The sequence below is a fragment of the Pyxicephalus adspersus genome, chromosome 6 (genome assembly GCF_032062135.1).
Source record: "Pyxicephalus adspersus chromosome 6, UCB_Pads_2.0, whole genome shotgun sequence".
NCBI classification, from domain to species: domain Eukaryota; kingdom Metazoa; phylum Chordata; class Amphibia; order Anura; family Pyxicephalidae; genus Pyxicephalus; species Pyxicephalus adspersus.
This window is the reverse complement of record NC_092863.1, coordinates 13,275,402-13,299,515: the sequence shown is the minus strand read 5'-3', so window position 1 is coordinate 13,299,515 and position 24,114 is coordinate 13,275,402. Positions and strand designations below refer to the sequence as shown.

At 36.2% G+C, this 24,114-nt stretch overlaps 1 protein-coding gene across 1 annotated transcript in view; it reads right to left on the bottom strand.

Moving 5' to 3' along the window:
* Window positions 1–3,033: 3,033 nt before the first annotated feature.
* ACE (angiotensin I converting enzyme) overlaps window positions 3,034–24,114 on the bottom strand; it is a 29,175-nt gene continuing 8,094 nt past the window's right edge. Inside the window, exons 3-25 of the mRNA XM_072414618.1 lie at window positions 21,219–21,312; window positions 20,798–20,941; window positions 18,341–18,532; window positions 17,921–18,018; window positions 16,702–16,874; window positions 15,836–16,059; window positions 15,226–15,370; window positions 14,373–14,471; window positions 13,644–13,766; window positions 11,922–12,133; window positions 11,676–11,812; window positions 10,501–10,659; window positions 10,214–10,301; window positions 9,330–9,473; window positions 9,004–9,195; window positions 8,205–8,302; window positions 7,398–7,567; window positions 6,659–6,882; window positions 6,405–6,549; window positions 5,359–5,457; window positions 4,588–4,710; window positions 4,170–4,351; window positions 3,034–3,551 (exon numbers count right to left, since the gene is read on the bottom strand). Of these exons, the coding sequence (XP_072270719.1) occupies window positions 3,343–3,551; window positions 4,170–4,351; window positions 4,588–4,710; window positions 5,359–5,457; window positions 6,405–6,549; window positions 6,659–6,882; window positions 7,398–7,567; window positions 8,205–8,302; window positions 9,004–9,195; window positions 9,330–9,473; window positions 10,214–10,301; window positions 10,501–10,659; window positions 11,676–11,812; window positions 11,922–12,133; window positions 13,644–13,766; window positions 14,373–14,471; window positions 15,226–15,370; window positions 15,836–16,059; window positions 16,702–16,874; window positions 17,921–18,018; window positions 18,341–18,532; window positions 20,798–20,941; window positions 21,219–21,312 (3,474 nt within the window). The 3' untranslated portion in view covers window positions 3,034–3,342. The remainder of the gene's footprint in view (window positions 3,552–4,169; window positions 4,352–4,587; window positions 4,711–5,358; window positions 5,458–6,404; window positions 6,550–6,658; window positions 6,883–7,397; window positions 7,568–8,204; window positions 8,303–9,003; window positions 9,196–9,329; window positions 9,474–10,213; window positions 10,302–10,500; window positions 10,660–11,675; window positions 11,813–11,921; window positions 12,134–13,643; window positions 13,767–14,372; window positions 14,472–15,225; window positions 15,371–15,835; window positions 16,060–16,701; window positions 16,875–17,920; window positions 18,019–18,340; window positions 18,533–20,797; window positions 20,942–21,218; window positions 21,313–24,114) is intronic.

Here is a 24,114-nt window from a genome sequence, read left to right as displayed (position 1 = left end):
AGTTAGAGAACATTTTTTTTATTGTACATTATTCTATATGATATATTCTATAATTCTACATAAGGTGGTTAACTTCTAGTCCTAGAAAAGTAGTACAAACTCCTGGCATGTTTAGGTGTAACTGCTGCCTAATGAGGTGACGACCAACTTTAGGCATGTCAAGTTAATATATACTTCTCTGTGTATGTATCTCACTGAAACAGGGCAACGTTAAATAAATAGGCATTATTTTACTTTGGTTAAAAAGTGGACAACCTATTTGTAGCTTCAGGATCAAGAACTTTGCCTTATTATATTTATCTCAAACTTGTAGCAGCATATTTGATCCCATGTCTGAACTGAAAATATTGCACACAGAGTTTACAACATTACCTTCATTTTTTAATTTGAAATGATAAATTAAACAACATATTCAGTCATATAGGAAGATGCATTTAACTACATTTTGCAAAGTATTTCCTGTTCTGTTCTTTGTAGTATAATTCCTGGGTTCCACTTGCACAAAAAGGATGACAGTGCCACCTGCTGAGGATCCTGGGCACTTTGGTTGCTATATAAATTAAATAAAATCTTCACTTTATGAAATATCCTTTTTATATAGAACAGTGAAGTGACCTGTAACTGTAGGCCTAGAAAAAACATTTTTTCACTGTGTAACAATTTGCAGCTAGATAGAAGTAGGCCATTTCAAGATCTACAGGCCATTGGGAAGGAGTCCCAGTGCCTGAGTGACTATCTGTCACAGGGAGCCTTAAATTTTGACCAAGATTGAATTAATTGCTCTTGGATCATCACAAGGAAATCCATGATTTGCCAGGAAATTTCAATCCAAGCGATTCATGTTTTCTTAAACTGGTTGTTAATAAACCCACCATTACCTGACCTTAACTGGGCAGAATACAGATGTCCTCTTCTGTCTAGGAGCATCTTTAGCTCATCCTCACCTGGGCTTTGCAAGTTGTTCAGATGATAACCAACTTCTCTTGCTTGTGTGAAAAGTAAAAATGAACTTAGGACACAACACATTTTTTGGCATGTTGTGTGAATAATTGATTTGCTCATTTAGCAGGAGCATGTGTTTTATATGGTAGCCTGGGATTTGGTGTCAGAACTAGCAGCTGTCTGCTCATCATTACAGATCGTTGGGATTGTTGGCTACTTGCTCCTACTGTGTCCATAATAAGGCTTGGCTCTGAACAGTACTCCTGACCCAATTAGATGTCAGTGACATTTCTTTTATTACAGTGAGAACAGTCTCAAACAGCTCAACTACAGGCAGGCTACTCCATCATTTCCAAAGTTTGCTCCACCACAGCTGTCAGGACAGATGGGCTTCCATTACCCTCAGGACAGGCTTGTGTACAAAAGTTTATCAAAAGAAATGATCTAATTAACAGAAGAAAACAAACTTAGCAGATGCATGTAATTGAAGCCATACTTACTTCAGATTTACAAATGCTAACATTTCTATAAATTACTTGAAAGAGCTGGACTACTGTATGTGGATGACAATGGCTACCAAAAATTCAAACCAGTCAAACATTTTGACTGGTTTCATAGCCATTTTTTTTACAAAAACATTTTTTGTCTGCACACTCTGAACAGATAATGAGAATTTCACCAGATTGAGCAGTGCTTATATGCATGGGTACCTAAAAACTTGGGTTATAAGATGTGTCTCTATCCTTCCCACATGGCATCATAAAATAAATGTTTCACTTATTAGCAGCTGCTCCCCTCATTTTTTATTCTACATTATGAAGAATCCATTATGGAAACATGAAATCATGCAGCTTTGTACTGCCAGTAGAAATTCTAGTGGGCATCACTCAATATTGATGACCCCTGAGAGAAATTAAAGCCTGTGTGTTCCCAACTTGACACCAGCTACAGAAACGTGAAAAGTCAGCTGTGCAATGTTTTAGTGCAGCAGTAAGCTCATTGATTTCATATGCCCCTCTCCAAGGGCATGTGAACTAAACATTACCAGCCTTTGATTGGTACAAAAAAATCTGATCATCAATGTTGTGATAAAGAAAAAGTTTCAGCAGTTTATGCCAGGATAAAGATACTGAAAGCATGCTAGTCTAACATTTTTTTCTAGTTTCTAATAGCACCATGGTTTACCTATCTAAAAAAAAAACTTATTACAATTTTGGGCCTGATTTATAAAAGCTTTCATTAGTAAACTTGGGTGATCCAGCAAATCTAGAATAGATCCGGTCCAGGACTGAAAACATTTGCTAACAAATAAATCTATTACAAGTTTGCTGGATCACCCAGGTTCACCAATGAAAATGTATCTTTTCCAGTCTTGGAGAGCTTTTAATAAATCAAGCCCTTTGTCTCAGTATCTAAACCTGAGATGAAAGGATAAGCTGGTGAGGAGTTTGCATCCTAAAAAAAAGTCTGCAGTCATAATGCTCCTATTTCTATATTCTAGGACAAGTTTAGGATATTAGAGAGAGTAGTTGTACAGTAACATAATCATCGGTAGCAGTGGCCACACAATGCTAAATGTATTCTTACTATGAGAAGCAGAACAACACCATTTATGCTATAGAAAAAAGAATGTCTTAAATGATACTGGGTTCACATTGGGCTTGTTGTAAACATTGTTTTCTATTTTTTTGTGCTTGGATGGGTTTCACTGCTTCTTATTAGGAAGAATTTTTCCTTGTTCCTGTTCTGATAGCCACACAAAATTTAAGACGAAACTTCTCAACCAAATTATCTGGTGTTCTACTTAAACATGAAGTAGGTTTTGGGACAGTGATATTTTCCTACATGTATATGAACTCCTCCTTCAGTGATTCCATCTAAAAAAAATTATAGTAAAGGTCATTTATAACATTCCTTCACCACAGATATTTGTATATATTGTTAAAAAGTTCTTTTTTAAAATCAAAGTACAATATATTTTGGGTTTCATTTAATGAGCAAGACCTTTGTGAGTATTTTTTCAGATTTCAAAATAGCTGCTTATGCTAGACAAAAAGCAAGAAAACCTTCAAAAATGAGGACCAGCAAAGCTTTAAAGTTTTCACTTACAATATTTATTGCTCCCATTGCTGGAGAAAAGATCTGACACAATTTTTTTATTAACAATTTGAATGTTTCACATTTGCCCCAAACTTCCCTTCCCTTAAGCACCTGTGTAAGAGTTCATCCTTTTTAAATTTGGTTTTGAAGGAGCTAGTTGATTGATCTTCCAAGGATGAAGTTCTTTGCATAGTCAACAAGATTTGTGGTGTTACTTGCACACTAAGTGTCCCCAAGTCTTGGAATGCAGGAAATGATCCTATTACAGAGGACCCCTTGCTGGATGGTGGTGGTGCTTAGTTATTTCAGCTCCAGTTCAGAAGTAGATTTCTTTGCCCTACGTTTTACTTTTGAGAACTTGACACCTAATACAATAGTAGTGATAACCAGAATTATTCCAAGAGCCAAAAGGACCCAGGCTCCTGCTGATGCTTGACCACTGTTTAAGTTCATTCCTAGGAAGTCAACTTTTTGTGTTGGAGGTGGTTGTAAAGCTTCTTCATTACTAACTAAAAGGAGGAAAAGGAAAAATGTAAATGCTGCTTAACTTTTTATGCACAAGTATTTCAAGCTTTAAATGAAACCAGTATAGAGACAAATATAGGGGCTACCATTCAAGAAAATACTAGTTGCAAGATTTCTAATAATAGTAAAACAATATAACTGACAGATATCCACACCACAATGACATGAAAAAAAGACATTACAAGTGGAATAGGTTAATTAACTGCTGTGTAGCAATACTAAAAAGGCACACTCCCACCACCACCACCACCACTTTGCAGCTACCAGATTTTATCAAGACCAGGAGCTGAAACAAAAGATATCACCTATCAGCAACATTTGTTCATAAAACTCCACTTGTTTATGAAATCTGGCATCAGAGTGATAAAAAATGTAACAGCTCTTTTCTTATAATCCACTTATCTAGGTCATTAAACTTTAGTCAGTCGAGCAGTATTCATTATGAGGCAAAGGTCCAAATGTTGTTGACGTGGAACTGCGTTAGGTCGGGATGGCTCCTTATAGTTACACTCATTAAGAATTTAAAAATTAATATTTTGCCTAAACCCCAGCTAAAGTGAGATCCAGGCATTTGACACCAACAATGTTGGGCTTATTCCTACCTGGACTCCAGTTGTATTCTGGCCAGCCAATAGTTTCTCCATTCTTGGTATTTTGTTCGATTAGCCAGTTGGTCAAAGGCTCAAAATATTTCAGGAGGGCATGAGCAGACATATTTCTTTGTCCTGTAATAACTTCCATCACATCAGGCCAAGGTTTGCTGTAGCCCAACTTCATGGCATCTCTGCAGATGAAGAGAATATTAGTAAACCCCAGCCCAGTAATTTTCAGATTTGTACTAACAGACAGATCTTTGGTGAAAAGCCATCTTTCTCTGCTTACAATTATTATGGCTAATATATTTCTGCACAACTGGGGATTGGATTGTAAAATGCATGCATGCTCCACATAAATGCAGCAACAGTGTATAAATACAATCATGGAACCAATACATAAGGTTTCACTCTGTGCTTATCTTACCCAAGCAGTTTTCCAGCCTCCTGGGATTGATAAATATCACAGGTGTGAAGAGGTCCAGTCTGTTTGGCTGCATTACACAAAGCTTCATGGAACTGGAACTGAATGACGAAGCTGATGAAATACCTTGAAACCAGAAAAGAAAGTCTTATTAATTTATAAAGAGCAACAATAATTAGAATGGATGCATGTTTCCTGTAGGCCAGTATTGCAGGAAACGGTAAAATGCTTAACTCAATGGCCCTAATTTCTCGCCTATAAAAACCATGTTTTTTTAATGGCAACCTTCACTTTTCCTTAGTATAGTCATGCTTTAGCAAAGCAGTTTGCATTCTTTTTGGAATAACCGGAAGCTTTATTGAGTTAAATGCTTATACTTGGCTGCATTGTGCACAAAATGGCTGTTTTTCAAAGACAAACTTTGACAAATATGAAACTTCATATTAAATTTAACCAAAATTACTATAATTTTTTTTTTCTTAAATCAGACTTTTGTGTATTTGTTTATTTCTTGCTAATATTTCTTGCTTAACATTTGGTATTACTGTAGAATGTAATGCTATAGTTCATCCCATAATGAAAACCATACGCCAAAATCTTAGACTGTTGAGTCATCTGCGGCCAGCTTCTTCCTATTTTTCTGTGCCAGCCCACTGATGACATCTGTGCCAGATCCTGCGCATGCACAGGTGACATTACATTACACAGGTCAACCCCTTCATTTACAAACAAATATTCTCTCTAATGCAAAACCACTTCAGCCAAATCTGTTACCTGATGTAGGGTACATTAGCAGGAATGTGGAATTTTGCACCAGGGTCAAAATCGTTTTCTGATCGCAAGACTGGAGGACACAATCCTTGATATTTCAGTCTAGAATAACAAAGAAGTAATACTTGGTAAGACATCTTTAAATCGGAACAAAACTAAATGTAATTTAGTTGTGTATTTAAAATTTTAAATCGCATATCCAAGTACATGAATTACTCTTAGTTTACCTTCCTTCTAATGTGCACTTGCTGGGGCGGGTAAGTGACCAAACTGTAAGTAACGGAATTTTAACCTTTTTGATCAATAAGAGTTTACATAGGTGTGTGTTTACTGTGCATTTACCCCCTTCCCAGAGCTTTACTTCAAAAGAAAATTGTACTTTTACGGAAACAAGAACTATCTTTCTCCATTTCAAATGTCAAGAACAATCAAAACCTTTGACCCCAGCCTGGATTTGCATTGTACTCTCCTGACCCTATGTGTTTACAGGCATGTGCGGCAGTACAGCCCCAAAGACATCAGGTCTGAGGCACTATGTTTTCTGACACCTTTCTCTTATGACCTGTAATAGATTTGTCATCAATATATGTTGCTGTAGCTTTTTTGTCAGGATTGGTCTAGATGGGCTAGCCTCTCTCCTTCAAGCTCATCTGCGAGCCTTAAGCACCCATGACCCTGTCACAAGTTCCTTAACTGTCCTGATTGTTGCACCACTCTTGGTACTTTCTAATTCACAGCAGACAGGTAACACCCCACAAGTTGGATATTCTCTGACCCAATCATGTGGCCACTATCAGGCTCATTGCTAGGTACCATTGTGACAAGGTATTCAACTTTACTCAGAATGGTGAGATGATAAGGTTTATGAGAAAACCCCTTTATTTCCTATCCTGATGATATCTGTCGAAATATCAGAGATCAATAAAAACATACCATAGTTTATACCTTACTTTACCTAGAATTATTATTTTTTGCTAGAGCATCTCCTAATGTTAAATTGTTCTACCATTTAAAAATGGTATAAATGTACAAATTGGATAAAATTATACCTGAGATTCCACCACTGCTGGTTATATTCAGAATCTGGAATTCTTCCATCAAACACTTTCCAGCGCCATTGGTCCATCAGATATCCAAAGGGAAGGAAGGCTATTTTATCCAGTGCAACACTCATAAGGTAGTTGATGTCACTTTCTAATAGGAAACACAAAAGGTTAGCTGCAAATTGTTGATCTACCACCAACAACTACATCATTAAATGCTAACTGATTTTTAATTTATTTTTACAAATTACACATCCTACCTTTATTGTCCTCAACTTTGTCCAGAAGCCCAATGCTGTGGAGATGCTTAGGAGTAGACACCGACAGTGCAAGAACATCTCCAATAGCCTCATGAAAGCCAGGGTTGGCTCCTTCTCTGAATGAAACTGGTTGATCTTTGTACTGCAGGAAGTATTGAACATGGCCCATTTCATGGTGGACAGTGATAAGGTCATCCATGGTGACTACTGTGCATTGCTTAATTCTGAAAAAAGACCATCAAAATATTTAAGCTATTTTGTTCCACCGGTTTACGTATTTATTTTTTACACCTGTCCACACTGGTGTCTTTATACAAATATAATATTAGTACATATTATAATATAGTACAAATTGGTTCACAGATACATTCTTCTGTCTTTTTGCCACATTGTTATCAAACAGCCCATCAATCTTTCTTTATGGTGACCACATGTTTAACAAATGTTAACATGTAGGTAAAAAACACTAAAGCTCAGCTGTAGACAAATGATTTTATATATTGACATGTGTCACAACTAAAGCGTACATATAAACTTTATTACTAATTTTTTAAAGTCTTTGTACAAATGTAAAATGTACAAATGTAAAAATGAACAAATGTAAAATAAACAAACAATGCAATTTTATATTTTAAACAAGGATAACATAAATACATAGGTATTATTCCATAAGTAACTTTGAAAAAAGTATTGTTCTCCTAATGTGTTATTTGCCTGTATGCATTTTTCTTAACTCTACCTGAAATCTTTTCTGTTGTAGAAATCCCAAGCGGATGCATGGCAAACCACATCTCTGTCAGCAGGTTTTTCAATCATGGATTTTTCCCAGAACTCTGGAGGCATAGGAAGGAGTCCTAATGAGGTAAAGAATCTGTCTGATTCTTCAAACATCTTTTTTGGGGTCCATTTCTGGTAAAAACAATACATTTGTGAGTTGAAACTAGCATCTTTGTAACCCATTTGCTACTATCTGTAGTGTGTAACTAGGTGGTCTTTTCATACACAGTAGATCTTTATTTCTTGTTTTCAGTCATGCACGGGGAAAAAAAAAAACAAGCCGACATATGTAGTCAGGAGCCGGAGCCTCGATTCATAATGAGCAAATACGGCTGTACCCTTTATGGACTTGTTCAGTTGTGGCAAAAATCTACAGTGTTTACCTCTCCTTGGAGTCCATGGTCCAAAGCCAGGAACCTGGGAGAGGTTTTAGGCAAATACAGTGGTTTTTTATGGGCCTCCAAATGCTTGCAAAGAATATTCAGGAATTTGCATTTATTTTATTCATATTTGATCATATTTATATACACTGTACATGTTTCTATGCCAGGGCTGTTGAGTCTGTATTTTTTTTCTCACTCCGACAATGCAAGTATTGCTTCAGACTGCAAAGCCCTGATCTAATTTGGATGTGATTGGTGTGAAAGGCCTACAGGCCACTGACTCTATAATGAGACCTTATGTCCGTCTAGTAATCAGCCCATAATTGCAATTCGTAGCACCATGGAGGGGTTTGAATGGACCTGTTATAGGTCTGCTAGTCTCTCACCTGAGCCACCATTGCAGGTGTGGCATCCACTTGCGCTGCATTAGGATAAGGAACAACAAGATCAAAGATATTGGACCATGACTGAGCCCACATGTTACCTAATAAAAGAAAATATATATTATTAGTTGTGTATACACCTTTTATATTAATAGAGTAGATCAGTAATGCAAATCCTAATAAAATTAAATTAGATTTAACGTTCTGTTCAAGTTGTTCATTTCATGCATTTGTGCAACGCTTGTTTGTCTTTATATTGTAGGCGGTCATAGATGATAGGCTTAAGTGTTAATCATCTCAGATCAGGTGCCATCTTTACATTATTATTTATAGAGATGGGTCCCCAACATTACTATCTTTTATTGTGCTGAAACTAAAAAACTAGGACAAGAATTGTCATACTATATTTATGCAGTCCATGCTTTAACAGTAAAGCCTACTATAATGACAAAATCTTCATTTCTGAAGAATCTGTAATCCAGGAGGTGCCATTATTTCAGTGAATGCTAGATGCATATCTGTAATCAATGCTTAAGCTGATGAAAGCGGATGATGATGTCCATTTATACTTTTAGAGAGCGGTACTCCATGTGTTTAGAAGAGGTGGTTACTTTGCAGGGAGTAAATTGCCATGTTTATCACACAAAAGGGCAAACCTCTAGGAAAGCCTGGTAGCTACTTAGTTAGAACTTGTCCTGCAGCTCTGGTTGCCTGGTTCAGACCCCTCTAATGACACTGTAAAGTGCGTATAGTGTATCACAGTTCCACAAGTACAATAAATTAAAATCAACAGGTATCTCACCAAGCAGATGGGCAGGGATGGGTCCTTTAAGGTTGATTTTCTTGTCTCCGTATTTCTTGTAGAGGGCCCGGCGTACATAAGCATGCAGGTTGAGATAAAGAGGCTGCAGTTCATGATAAAGCCTCTCAACATCACTTTCTAAAGTTGGTGTTTCATACCATGATCTCCAGTATGCACCATTGTCAGCATGACCTGGCAGAGCAGATAAGGATAAGTAAAAAACGAATATGTATACATGAAAATTAATACTAAATTAATTATTGGTATAAGCTACAAATGTAGAAGGAATCGGGTCATGACTACGAAATTGCTGGACTCTCTCTTACCATTGAGAACAGCAGCCTCGTTACCCAGCTCTACATATCTCTTGTAATGGTTGCGCATTTTTTTACCAGAAGAATCTCGCCAGCCTTTCCATGCCCACAGTAGTTCATCATAGTCACGTGACTTGGCAAGCAGAGCAGTTAGATCTTATAACAAAAACAAATCAATGAATTGAATAAAATTAGTATGAATCTTAGTTACAACGGAGAACAGTTAGAACAGTAACACTAGGAACACCAGTTCCTTCCTTGTAAAATATTAAGGCATGTCACATTTTTTTGATAGCAGGTCCTAGAAAGAACAAAAGACATAAAAAACCCCTATTCTGATCAATATCAAAGAAATATTTATACTACAGGTAGTCCCCCAGGTTACATACGAGATAGGGACTGCAGGTTTGTTCCAAAGTTGAATTTGTATGTAAGTTGGAACAGGTACATTATTTTAATAAATGCAATTAGGACAGATGTTTGTGTAAACATATTAGGCAGCGTGGTGTCAGTTACTGTATAAAATCCTAACTGTGAGTTAATCACAAACAAAGCAAAAAAAAAAAAAAGAAAAAAAGAATTGGGTCAATTTGAGTATAAATTGGAAAGAAATGATGTTCTGCATTATACCATAGTGATGATTGGTGGTCTGTTAGTATAGATTGATACAAGGTCATCTCTAACCAATTATTTCACATACATGCTAAACATTTTACCATCGGATAAAATAATAAGTCAAAAACCCTGACTGGCACCTCATTTATCAAGATGCTAAAAATGACACATTTCTCTTGATTTTTTATTGTAAAGCTGCATCCTCCCATGTTCTTTCACATAATTAAATATCTCCTATGTTCTGCTGAATTGATTATGTAAAAAATAAAATGCAGTTTTACCTGGATCCAGAGGAAGGCACTTGTTATTGTTGTTGCATACTGTGGCCTTGCTGTAGATGGTTTCCATTTCAGAAACAATTTGATTGTACTGGAGTAAAACAAAAGTATAAGTTTGTAAATGTATGTAATGTAATGTTTTGTGCAATGGGAACCTAACGGTCCACAATGTAGTAGTTTCATATGTCATCATTAAATTTGTTTAGAAAATCTAGGTCAAACACAGCTCTCTCCAGTCATCATACTGGTTGACAAAAAAGGCAATATTGTTTCTTCACATACACACTTACCTCTTTCTGCTGTGCCTCTGACAGAGCAGCTTTATCAATATCACTGAGCTTTTTCAATAGTCTCTGTATTTCCACATCCTGGAAATCACTGTAGTCAAAGTTTCTGGCCTGTCTTCCAAACTGTAGAGTGTGGCTGGACATGGCCAGGTTCTTTTCCAGCTGCAAAAAGGTGAGGGATATTATACAATGACATATACATTGCTTGATTGCAAAACTATGACTTATAGGACTAAGACTTATCTCCTGGGGCACATTTACAAAACCATTTAGAGTTTTTGTCCCTCAGAATTCTCCATCACCTTTTAGAAAATAAATGCATATTAATAATATATGGGGCATCCCATTAACCTAAGTTGTGACCGTCCAGCAGGACACACAAATCAAAGCTTGAGATAGTACACATAGAGGATTGTACCTTTCAAATAAATATGGTAAAACACTCATAATGTAGCAAATCTTAACATATAAACTTGTGACAACAAAACCTATTTGCACACTACAAATGTATTTAATAATTTTTACCTTGAGAACAAACATGAGTTAAGTTTTGTCCACTCTAAACTCTGCTGGCTTCATACAATTTGCTTTAGCAATACATGGGTCATATTTGCCGGCATAATATTTACCACACTGCGGGATATCACTTCAAAGCAGAATAAACAAGCTATGTGGTTCTATATTGTCAGCTGTGTAACTTCTTCATTGTTAGGCATTGTTAGGTTTTTAGGAACGCTGACACATGACATTCCCGGCTCAAGGTACTGTCTTTAAATATAAGCATATTGGAGATGGAGTGGGAGCATATTTAGGGTAAAAAAAAAAAACAGAACCTACAAGAATCACCCACTTTCTTTGGTAGGTACTTTATATTTTAAATGTAAAACATAGAAAGCAGCAACTAAAATTAAAATTTGCCTGATGGTCTTTTTCTTCAATACTTTGAATCAATGTCACCAAACTGTCTACACACAGCATCCTTGGCTTTTTGTAGGTAGTAAAATACCTGGTTAAAATAGCTATTGGATGATGTTAAAACTAGCCTAGTTTAACTTTCCCCATTGATAAATTGAAAGGATCACTGCTGCTGGTATACACAAGGATAATCTATCTTATCAAATGCCCAGGCTTGCAGAAAACTTAACATATGAACAGCAAACAGGTTTTATCTTTCTTACCATGACTTGGTTGTTGTGTTCTGTAATGTTGGTGTTATAGGCCCATGATGCCTCAGTATAGTCATTCCACACCTTTTCTGCCGTAGTGTTGTACTCACTTAAGAAATCTTGTGCCTGCTTTTCATTAGCATTTTTATCTAAAAATTAAAATAAAATGACTATTATCTTATCAAACATTGTGAACTTGTCTCTAGAATATCAGATGACCTAAACAATGAACAACTTGAAATCATTGGCCCTGCTCACCAATGTCCCCAGGATATCCATCAGGCAAGGGTGGTCTCCAGCCAAAATCTGGCCATCCAAGAGTTTCATTGTTCTTGGTATTTTGTTCTTTCAACCAGGTGGTGACTGGCTCAAAGTATTCCAACAGAGGTCCAACGTCCATTTTGTCTGATCCGGTCATATCTTTTAGAACCTCCTGCCAAGTCCTTGAAGAACCTGCACGAAGGGCATTTCTAGGAGGAAAAAGAGGCATTCCTCATTAGTAAATAGTATTAGACAGAAAGGGAGAGAGGTGAAGAGAGATTCAAATAAAAAAAAAATAGTAAAACATTTGAAAAAATCCTGAGAATGTTTTCAAATTCTTGAAAGCAAGAGAGCAATTATGTTTTATATATATACACACACACACACACTCATAGCATATGTCTGCACATAGGATCTTATTTGCAGCTATGCCTTGTGTTTTGCAAGTTTTGAAAGAATTGTGGCAACATGTAACCACATAATGCTGCAGGATTTCATCTCTTGTAAAATTCACCAGACTTTCACATTTGTGTTTAACAAATTTAGAGCTCTTGCATAAGATTAGCTTTGTAGACCTCCAATGTACCAAACTTACATTAAACAAATAGTTGCTGCAAATCTGCTTTAGCCTTCAGTTTTTCTTAACACATACATATATATATATATATCAGTATGACTAAATATCTGGACATGTTCTGATATTTTATCCAAGTATCAAGTGAATATGAAATTAGATGGAGCTGAGAAAAATCCAGCATGTTAGTGATTTAGTAGTCAGTGTCATGCATGGCTACACTGTAGTTTGCGGGCTTATTTGCTTTCTTCTGCATGCTTTTGTATTTCAAACATTTTAATTGTTTTTTTTTTACAACATATTTGATAACATCCAGATAACAGCAGGGACTTTTTTGTTTTAAAAAAATAAAATAAGTTTCCAACTAAATATTGCATAACATCAGTATTCCATTATTATTAATAATGCAAATGACAGACTAATACAGACAGTGATACAGGAGGAGAGGACCCTGCCCCGAAGAGCTTACTAGGGGAATTTGCACACTACAATAGGATGGGAGATAATATGACATACAATGGTCTTTGCAAATGCAAAATAAATAACTGGCCATACTTAATTTCCTGTTAGAAAATTTTCATGTTAACTTCAGATTCTGCATGCTTTTGTAAACAGATGTGCCGAGAGTTTATAAAACATGTATATTTAGAAACACTTTGCAACAATATTGTTCAGATCTAGTTATAACTAAACAGGAAGCAGCCTGAAACACAGCCTCTGCGCTAACATCATAGCAGTCACTTTTGTTTAAAATGTATCTAAATTCAAGAAAAAAAATGTTATAATTTTCATTGCTTTTAAAGTCAATTAAACTTTATATATTTTACCTTGAAGAAGACATGTGGTTAACTTGAATATAGCTGCCCCTTTATAGAACTATGGATATTTGCCAATTCTTGCTAACCTTTTCAAAGCAGAGCTGATTGTGTATTATTATTACAATGACATTTAGAAGGAGTATGCACAAAGGCTATGTTTTTTTAAATGCACAATTGTCAGGTTTGACTCCAGTATACAAAAATGGACATGATTCCTAGCTTAGCCAAAATATTTAGGTTTGGCCCCATTTAAAAAAAAAAATCTAATCAAAGCTAAATTATCAAAAGGTGAGATTGTTTTATATTATTATAAAAACCTATGCTTACCCAAGGATTGCTCCTGCCTGTTTGGATTGGTAAATGTCACATCTGTGCAGGGGGCCTGTTTCATTTGCTGCTGCACATAGTGCCTTATGGAATTGGAACTGCAGAACAAAACTCACAAAGTATCTAAAATACAAAACACAGATTAGTTGCAAGAAACATTTGAAAAGGGGGACATAAAAATACACATTTTCCTTTGATCTTTAGAGTAGCTAATTTAAAGTAATGCCTAGATGCATGGCGTTAATACCTCTCAGGACTTACATTAACATTGACCACATCCCAAAATACTATAAATGGAAAAAGGAGTACGGTTTCCTTTAGGAAGCCAAATTTTGTAGGGACTTTTAGAGTCAGATTTGTATAATAAAATGACAATAAAATATAAAATCGCATTCCAGTTTATTTGCACACATTATATAAAACCATACATTTGCAAAAATACAAAACCAAACACTTGCTGAAAATAGAGCACTCAGTAGATCTCCTGATGGAAACCTCTCCAAATACAATGCGTTTTGCGTTCCTGAGGAAGCGGACAGATTCCATGAAACGCGTTGACGTTTTTGAAATAAAAACTTGCATTTTGAGTTTTTTTTTATAAATTAAGGACATCTTTTGCTTAAGGTTAAATGGTACTGTTTGCTCCCAGAGGAGACAGATAAGCATATGAGAGATGTAGTACAGCTCATTTCAAACAGAACATGGACCAGCGCTGGTACCTGTTCTTACCTGATGTATGGGGTGTTGCCTGGGATGTGGTATTTTGCACCAGGATCAAATTCAACATCATTTCTCTGCACAGGAGGGCAGATTCCTTGATACTTAGTCCTAAAATACACAATAAAGTGTCACTAAGTAAAACTAAAAAAAAATTCCATAAATACCCAATATCTTTTGCAAAGAACATATTCTTAGTCTATGGCAACAAATCATGCTTTTCATTCAACCATCTTATAGTTATAGATAAAAAAAAAAAAAAAAAGACCCAAAATCCTAAACTTTAGTGTACCTGACTGCTGTAGTTAGGTCACTGGGCCTAAAGAAACACAAAGCGTTTTAGTTCATTCTAACAGGTGAGATTAGTAAATGGACATTTACTTATCTCTTGCTGCTTTCCTTTCTGAATATCCCTGCAGTGGTCCCAGACTCACAAAAGATCCAGGTGAACCCAAGGACCATGACAGGAACATGTTTGCCCCACTTTTCGAATGAGTTGGTGTCAAAAATCAGCCAGGTAGAGTGCTTGGCAAAGATGGTTAGGACAGACCACTGCAGGGCTTCCCTTCCTTACTTGTTGAGGATGAACACCATAGGGAGGGAAAGTAAAGTAGGCATGGACTTCTGAGGAGGGCAACACCTGTTGCCCACACAGGCAATGTACAGGCTAACTTAACACACACTTGTGCTGCTTTCTATACATAAAGCCTGTCCAATCCCAATACTTAGGGGTCATCTTAAGTGTTTCTCCAATAGGCAGCAGTACTTTTAACTAAGTGGGGTTTAGAAAGTCATAAAATGAATATATCGCAGGCAAGTCAGATCAGATATAGCCCGCGTCTCTTGTGTTGTCTTCAAACTATACCTGAGATTCCACCAGTCATAGTTGTATCGGCTGGGAGGGGTGCGCCCATTAAAAACATTCCATCTCCACTGGTCAATCAAGTAGCCAAAAGGCAAGAAAGCAATCTTCTCCAAAGCCATCTTAAGGAGGTAATTAATATCACTCTCTAGGGAAAAGGTATATAAAGGTAGTTTGATTAAATATACAGCAATAAAAACAATACACAAATTTCTGATTGAGGAAACCTTGTCTGTATTTAAATAGCATATTTAGTGTTTTAATAGCAGATTGAGACAGATGGTAAATGTTAGGTTGACTGTAAAAACAGATTAAGAATGAAATACTGTATAAAAAGACTTTTGGTTATTACCGAACTCCTAAATCTAATTTCTTCTGTGTCAGTAAAGCTACATTAAAAAAAAAACTAATCTTGCAATCATGCAATGAATAAGTGGAAAGATAGGAAAGGATACTTACCATTACCTCTGGCACACATACCAGTTGTCCCCTATGCAGATCCTGTAGTTACAGCCATGACTTTATCATTGTACATTTCCAGAGTAAATTTTCCACTTATTCACTAAAACCTGGAAATCCCATTTAATTATAGGATTATGATTAAACAACTCACCTGGATCTGCTGTGACCTCATTAAGCAGGCCAATTTTTTGCAGATGTCCTGGGGTAGATACAGATAGAGACAGTACATCTCCTATAGCCTCATGGAAACCTGGATTAGCTCCTCTGCGGAATGTGACTGGTTGGTCTTTATACTGCAAGTAATATTCCACATGTCCCATCTCGTGGTGAACAGTAAACAGTTGTTCCATGGTAACCGTGGTACACTGCTTGATCCTTTGGACATAAGGAACACAAATTTCAAGGATTTAAATTATTTCAATCCTAGTAATGTTTAAACTAGAATTGAAACTTTCATTAACACAATTGGTGCATGGAGAGCATTGTAGATTTTCGTATCAAATCAGTGAAGTGCAATATAACTAGAAGGCTATGCTCCACTAGTTCTAGTTATTTCTCAAAAGATTCAACCCAACAGAACAGAACAACCCAACAAACTATATATAATATTATTTACCTTAAAACACGGGAGCCCTCAAGTCTAGTACCATACTACAGTAAAATAGCTATTGTCTGTGTCTTTCCATTCCACTATCTTATGCCAGTTTACACCCCAGAGCATAACAAATACTGAAAATATGCTATCCAGTAAGGAAATCTTGCATTTATTTCTGTTCTAGGCCTTCCTATGTCATCTGAGAAAAAGTGTTTGAAGAAAAACAAACTCATTTCAGTTTAACAGGATTATTGGAAACATATCTAGATCCTGGCTTTGGTAAGATCCTAATAATTTAAATTTACTAACTGTATCCTTTGATTGCACAATGCCCAATATTACATAGACCGTCTGGCTTTTGTATTCGTATATGTTGATATAGGGCAGCTTAGGGCGAGTCACTTTTGTAAGTGTTGACTCACCTGAAGTCTCTCCTGTTGTAAAAGTCCCAAGCAGAGGCATGACACACCACATCCCGACCATCTGCGGGCTTCTCCAGCATAGACTTCTGCCAGAATTCAGGTGGCATCTCCAATAGACCCAGAGAGGTAAAGAATTCCTCTGAGACCCTGAACATGTGAGTGGCATTCCAGCCCTAAAAGAATGTGTGAAAAATCAAGTCACTTTATACTAAATGATAATACATAAACAAAATAAAAATAAGTAATAACACTGTGTAACAAAATAAGATCTTTAAAAAAATAGAGGGAAAGCAAGGTTTGATCCTTTGCTGGGTTTATTATTGTGACCCCCAACTCTTTGGTTTGTTCTGTGGAATGCATCGCCGATATATTTCTACAAGGGGTATGGCAACAGCCTCTCAATGATTTATCTAGTAGAACATATATACATTCAATAAAAATAGGATTTTTAAGCAAACTCAAAAGAGGAACATCTGTCTAGAGCAGTATAAACAGTAGAGAACAATATAAGCATAAAAAGGTCTTCCTTGAGCATTTGGTTTTAGCTTTAGCGCTTGTCTGTGTCATCTGCCAAAATACTGAATCAGTGGTATGAATGCTCATGCACTGGCCATTATGATGCTTAATTTTTTTCCAGTTAGAACACTGCAGCCACAGAGCTGCCTAAAAAATAGACAAAACTAAAATCAGGGGATGGTGCAATTGAGGCAAAGGTGCAGCAATCACAAAACTCACAGCCCAGAACTATATGAACATGAACTGTATTGTATACCAAAGAGTTTGTATTTCATATAGTTCAGCTTTGCTGGAATTCTATGCGCACCACAGTGGCTCCGTGGGTAGCACTTTGGCCTTTGCAGTGCTAGATCCCAGGTTAAAATTTCAGTGCTAGATCCCAGATTAGAATTTCGGCCAGGACACTATCTGCATGGAGTTTGCATGTTTTTCCTATGTTTGTGTAGATTTCCTCCGGGGTACTCCCGTTTCCTCCCACATTCCAAAAACATGCATTTATTTTGCTTCCTCCAAATTGACCCTAGATTGTGTTAAATACGTATGATTATGGTAAGGACATTAGATTGTGGGCCTCCTTGAGGGACAGCTAGTAACAGGAATATGGACTTTGCAAAGTGCTGTGTAATATGTTGGTGCTATATAAATATTAATAATAATAAATCCTAAAAAGTATCCTTAAATAACCACTCCTTGACTAATTTACCTTTTCCCTCATGGTGTTAGTCACGTCCACATTGGTCTTGTCAGGGAAGGGAATCATCATGTCATAGATATTGTTCCACTGTTGGGACCACATGTTACCTGTACAAATCAACACCAGTTAGTCAGCACATGAGAAACATAGGAAGTCAGGATAAAACAGCATTTTATATTGGCTTATACAATGTTTTTCATAAATTCGGGAAGCCTAGAAGCAGAAATGTACATAGCAGAAAAAAATGCCAGTAGTATTTTGGTCGATAAAGAGACCTTTTATGGCAAAAAAAGATTTTTATATTGTTTTCTAACAACGTTTTGTGTGCCATGTTCTATGATCCTCACAAGTGTTACATTATCACTGGCCCAAAAAAAAGAAGAATCCACTTGCAATAATTGTAATTGCCCATTGCATCAGTAAACTCACCTAATAGGTGTGCAGGAATTGGGCCTTGTAGGTTTATGTATTTTTCACCATATCTCTCATAAAGCTTTCTGCGAACAAAAGCATGAAGATTAAGGTACAGGGGCTCCAGTTGTTGATAAAGATGTTCCAGGTCTTCCTCAAAGGTGGACGAGGTGTACCAAGAGCGCCAGTATGCTCCTGTGTCCGGGAATCCTGTAGCAAAAAAGAACAAACAACTTTTATTCTACATGCAAGTTTTCTCACAATTTTACATGGGAAGGTTCTACACCAATTACATGTTACTTCTACAAGAACATGACACATTCACTCCACTAGAGGGAAACGGCTAACAACAAATTCTGACATTTATGCCATATGTTATAAAATGGACAGCTGTATATTGTATTAATCTATTGTTTTAATCCAAACAATATCTTATCTTTTATCTTTATTCTGCCAGTTACCAGCACTTGTAGTAGCAACTTATTTATATAAAAGTTTATAAGGTGTAAACTCTAAATACATATGTTAAAGACATACAAATAAAAAGGAAGCTGCGGGATATGAGCCATGATGCATGGAAGGATATGGCAGTTAAGAACTTAAAATAGAAACTACAATGGTTGTGCTTTAGTTATATTATATGTGAAAGTTCAGAAGTATGTAAACTTAGAGATTTGTTTTTAGTATCTGGCTGACTAAAACCTTGTGCTAAGCTATCCAATAGAGGAATGCTTTGGCTCATTTACTTGCATGTGTAAATGTTCCCTTGATTTACTGTGTTCTGTGAACAGGCTATTTACAACAAATTTGCTATGGGTTACCTAAAAAGCATTAGTAAAGATGCTATAAGCTCACATTGGCTCAAAAGAAAAATGCACGCTATATATTTTAGACCTGGCCATAATAAAAAGTGTACAAATCAACTGTATGTTACCTTTAAAGAGATATCTAAGATTTGAAGATATGCCGAAGAACATCTAAGCAAAGCTTTTTCCAGCACGTGAAGGTAGGCATTTCTGTGCCTACAGCCTCATAGTTGTATATATGCAAAGTGCTATAATCTAAGGCACTGTTAGTGCCGTTAGTATCACCAAACTTCGTTTGAGATTTGATGATGTTGCCACTGTGCAGCTTGCCAGAGTGGAATCTCAACATGAATAAACCTTCACTGCTAGAGAATAGACATTTTTCCACCTCTCTATAAAATATTTCCCACCGGTAATATGACCACAAGTCATAACGCTAAGATTACAAAGTTAGCCCCTTCTTCTGCGCAGCCAGTTACACTCTATACAGAAATACGGTGTAAAACAAGACATGGTAAGCCAGTTTGGGGAGCAGGCTACGGACAATACCGCTAATACTGGTAGTCATTTCCTAACTGCTTACCATTTTGTGCAGCTTTTATAATGAAGGTCCTATTTATGTTGCAATGTTAGCAGTGGAAGGAATGCTATCCTGAATTTCTAGAAGTTATCAGTATTCACAAGACTTTTTCTAGTATAAATTGCCCTACAATGTTTTAGTTAAATCCAGCCATGATGTCTACTCAGTGGTGTAGAAGAATTAACAACTTCCACTATTTACTATATAAAAAGATGATTTTATCATGATAGTATAGCTTATGGTTTATCTAGTAAAAAATGTTTTAAAACAGTAAGGTAAGAATTTCGTGTGAGGCAGTAATTCAGTAATAACAACAAGAGTACATAAGCTTCATCATCTCATTGCTAGCACATAAGGAATCGACCAAAGTACACACAGATAAATGATAAACAGGTATTTCTGAAAAACGATTACCAAGTTGAAGAATGGAATGTGACGAGGACAGAATGCAAGGAGAGTGTCATAAAGGACAAGATAAATTGTAACAGAAAAAGCAGTATATTCAAGATTGGGGGGTAAAATATTACTAAAGAGTTATAAAAGCTGTGTTTGTATTTGTCCATATGTGACCATAGTAATCATTTTTATAGGTTTGAGCAAGGAGGTGATAATGCTTTACATCATTGCAATTTAAACTTATCAATATATATTTGATGCGAAACACAGATCACAGAGACTCAATTTTTATAAAGAGTACAATGTGCTTCTGTTATCTTACCAGAAAGACTACCACCTGTAGCGGGAATATTTGCAATGAAGTACACAGAGAAACAGTTTCTTTGGTTTCCAACAGAGCTCCATCTGCTTTAACTCCTTCCCAGGCAACCCCTGCAGCTTTTTTAGGGTGTGATGTCACGTTCAGAACTGCAGGGGATGCTTGGGAACGAGTCACCTCTGTTAAAGGGCAGCCAGGTGCTAGAGAAGGCTTTGCCATTTGTAATTTGTTGTTAAAAGGGAAAAGAGAAGAGGAAAAAGACAGGCAGGGAGAAAAAGTAAACTAACAATTTAATAAAAAAAAAAAAAAAAATCATAAAAAAAGAAAGCCACCACTGGCACCCAAGCCATAGAAAAAGGCTAGTTATCACTTACCATCTAAGCTGTATGCCTGATTACTGAGCTTCACAAATTGTTCATATTTGTTCCGTAGGGGCTTTCCAGCAGCATTATGCCACCCTTCCCATGCATACAGTAGCTTTTTGTAGCTGCGTGAAGTTGCCATGATCTCAGTAAGATCTAAGACAAGAAAGATTTTGGAGTTTACATAAATACATTTACATTTTTACAGAAATACAAGGGCTGTTGTTGCTGACAAACATATTAGCCCGACTGCTTTGTTGACCCTTTGGTTTCACTATGCATGAAAGTACAGAAGGCAGTAAGCATGTATATGAACCAAACATCTATCATTTTCATAATGAGGCGTTAAAAAGGTGGTAGCTTCGTAACTTTCTAGCTACTAAGTCAGTGTTACTTCTTCTTGATATTTGGATCAACCCTAAACAATACATACCTGGTTCCAGAGGCCAGCAGTCTGTGGTTTGACCAGGAGGACAAACTTTGGCTGTTGAATAGATTCCGTCCATTTCACTGAGAATAGTATTGTACTGTGGGAAAGAGGTTGTAGAAAGTGAATTTAAAATAGAAACTGGAAAAAAAAGTGAAATGTTTATATGTTCATAAAGCAAGTAAAAGCAATATATAGTCCAATGGAAAACATAGTAAATGTTAGACACCTGACTTTTCAGTATTACAGGCAAAACAGAGTTCAAAAGACCAGCTTCACTTGTACCAAACCTGACTTGTGGGTAGATCAGACTCTAGTTGGTGTTGTTGATATATTGTGCTTCATTAGCGTTAGAAAGGTTCATTTAATTAGGTAATTTAAGTTAGGAATTACAGTAAGAAATATATTTAACAACAGAGAATTATTTTGTCCTTCCCATCTATGCTGTATCTACTTGAAAGTGAGTCAGATGGACTTTTAAATGGATGCCTGACTGTAGTAAAATTCTGGGAAACCAAGCATGAGGAATGTTTTGGCCTCTTTTTTTTTATAATCTTCTATTTTCATTGTTTTGTTAATTTTAGCAAAATTGAATGGCTATTAAGGATTGGCTGGTTGTTTCCATAAGATAGGAAAGCATACTTTGGTTGTGTTGAGGGTATGGCTCATATGATGTTTAGTACACTTTCATCAGAATATTGATATGTCAGCTTAGATGATGGCTCGCTGGGTCCCTACTTGGGTCAACAGAAATGAGGTGGAGTTTCACCTTGATTTAACACAGCTATTACATAAACTAATTCTGTGTTATCTACCTCACAAATTAATCTCTCTACATAAAAATCTCTCATTAGAGAAGTATTGCATTATGGTTTAGTGGTGTCATTTCTGTTGCTTATTAACTAAAGATTAGATCTTAAAAAAATAAGTAGAACTACGTGACAGAGATAAAAACAATCAAGCTAAAATGACAAAATACTCAAACTATTTAAACCTTATACATCTGCTTTGTGCAGTGGGCAGTTTTTTTTACAAAGGTAATAGCTGTAACATTTTCAAGGAAAATTCTACTATTTTCACTAATTCATCTTCTGCTACTGAGATTTTGTAATACAGCTGGGTATGGAACAATACATTTAGCTACATAGAAAGCATCCTGAAGGGATAATGGAGACTAGCCATTCTTAGACAGTAGAATGCACTATTCTCCATCTTTTCAAATTTCTGTCCTTTGAAAATTTGAGCACACTGGTATAGAGTAAAATAAGACAGTGAAAGAACACAGTAAGACATATTTATGTAGAAATACAACTGTTCCCAATGGCAACAGAGTATCTTTCTGTGCCCAGCTAGCCAAACCTCATATGATTCTTACTAGTTTTTTGGGCAACATAAGTACTACAAAAAATTACATTTTTAAACATAATTCCAGGCATTATCTGCATGATATCTACAGGGACAGGCAATCCTTTTACACCCACTTCTGTGCAAAGCATAGCTATCTGTGATTATGTGAAAAGGAAATGTTTGCATATATTCCCTCAGTTCTATGCCAACAAATACTTGACAGACCCTGAATCTAGATTTGGATAATCACTGATGTAGAAGATTTGAGTTTTGCCACTCACAGTCCTTTGCTATTCCCAGACTGAGGGTCTCTATTTCAGTTTTAAGCTTTCACTTATTAACTAGCAGCAATAAGAAAAAAATTGTTACTTTTGTAGTAATTTTTTCATATGGGATTCATTACACACATGCAGAAGTCTAAATGGCAACAATAACGCAGTGAATGCAAATGTTCACAGATTTCAGTTCAAGTGAACATGAACTTGCTAAGTAAACAACCTCTACGCTATTAGTAAATCAACCCTAATGCCTTATGGCAATTTGGAGTGATGTAGCAAGCACAGAATCTGTGTGTATTCAGCGTTTCGTGCATGCTGGCTGGGTGCAATCTTTTCCCTTCTTTCAAGGATCTAGTGTGCAGTTGCTGGTGTTTGAACTATTAAATGCTTGAATTGCTTTTCATCTTCAACAATCCCTGACATTTCTCTACATCCGTCGCAGGCTCCTTACTGCCTGTTCAAGGTCAGACCAGACAACATTCCATACAACAGGGATACAGTAGAAGTGGTAGCAAGGCTATGTCAGTTCATAAAGAAAAAATAGGATGTATGCTTTCCTTTACCTCTAAACATCTACTTGTGCTTTATACAACAGGCAAACAATGGACACTGCCTTGAGAACAACCTATTAATCCACTATATACTCTTTTTTTTCTAGGAATTTATACTTTCTTATTAAATTACTAGGTCATTGATTCTGTGTTGAAAGTAGGTACCTGTACCCTATACCATATGTGTAACATTCTGCTATTTAATGAAAACTAATTGTGAGATATATAGCTATATACTATATAAAACTAGTAAAGCTGGTCTTCAGACAGACAACGTAATACATAATTTTACTTGCTAAAGAATTCATATTTTTGCCCACATGAGCATGGACTGGGTCATCAATTTACTCCATGCTTTTAGGGCTATTGATTTGCTTGTAATGTTTTTTGTTTGTTGGTTTGTCTGCTTTTACCATGTTCCTGGAATTAAGCTTTAGGATCTAGATATAGGCTAATTTGTGGCCTAAAAAAATAAGAGGATTTGTTTACAATCCAGTATTGTAAGTTTGCAAATTTCCTAGCATTTACATGTTTTAGACTTCTTAAGTCATTCATAAAGGGTTAAGTATTTTTGTTAAAATTCAGAACTGTGAAATGTTTTTTTTCCTTTTAGCATTTTCCTAAGAAAATAAAAATGACAAGTAGCAGAAGTATAATGATGTTTTCCAGGCAATGAAAACAAAATTCTATAATAATCTGTGCATTGCGTGTATTCCAGTACTTACA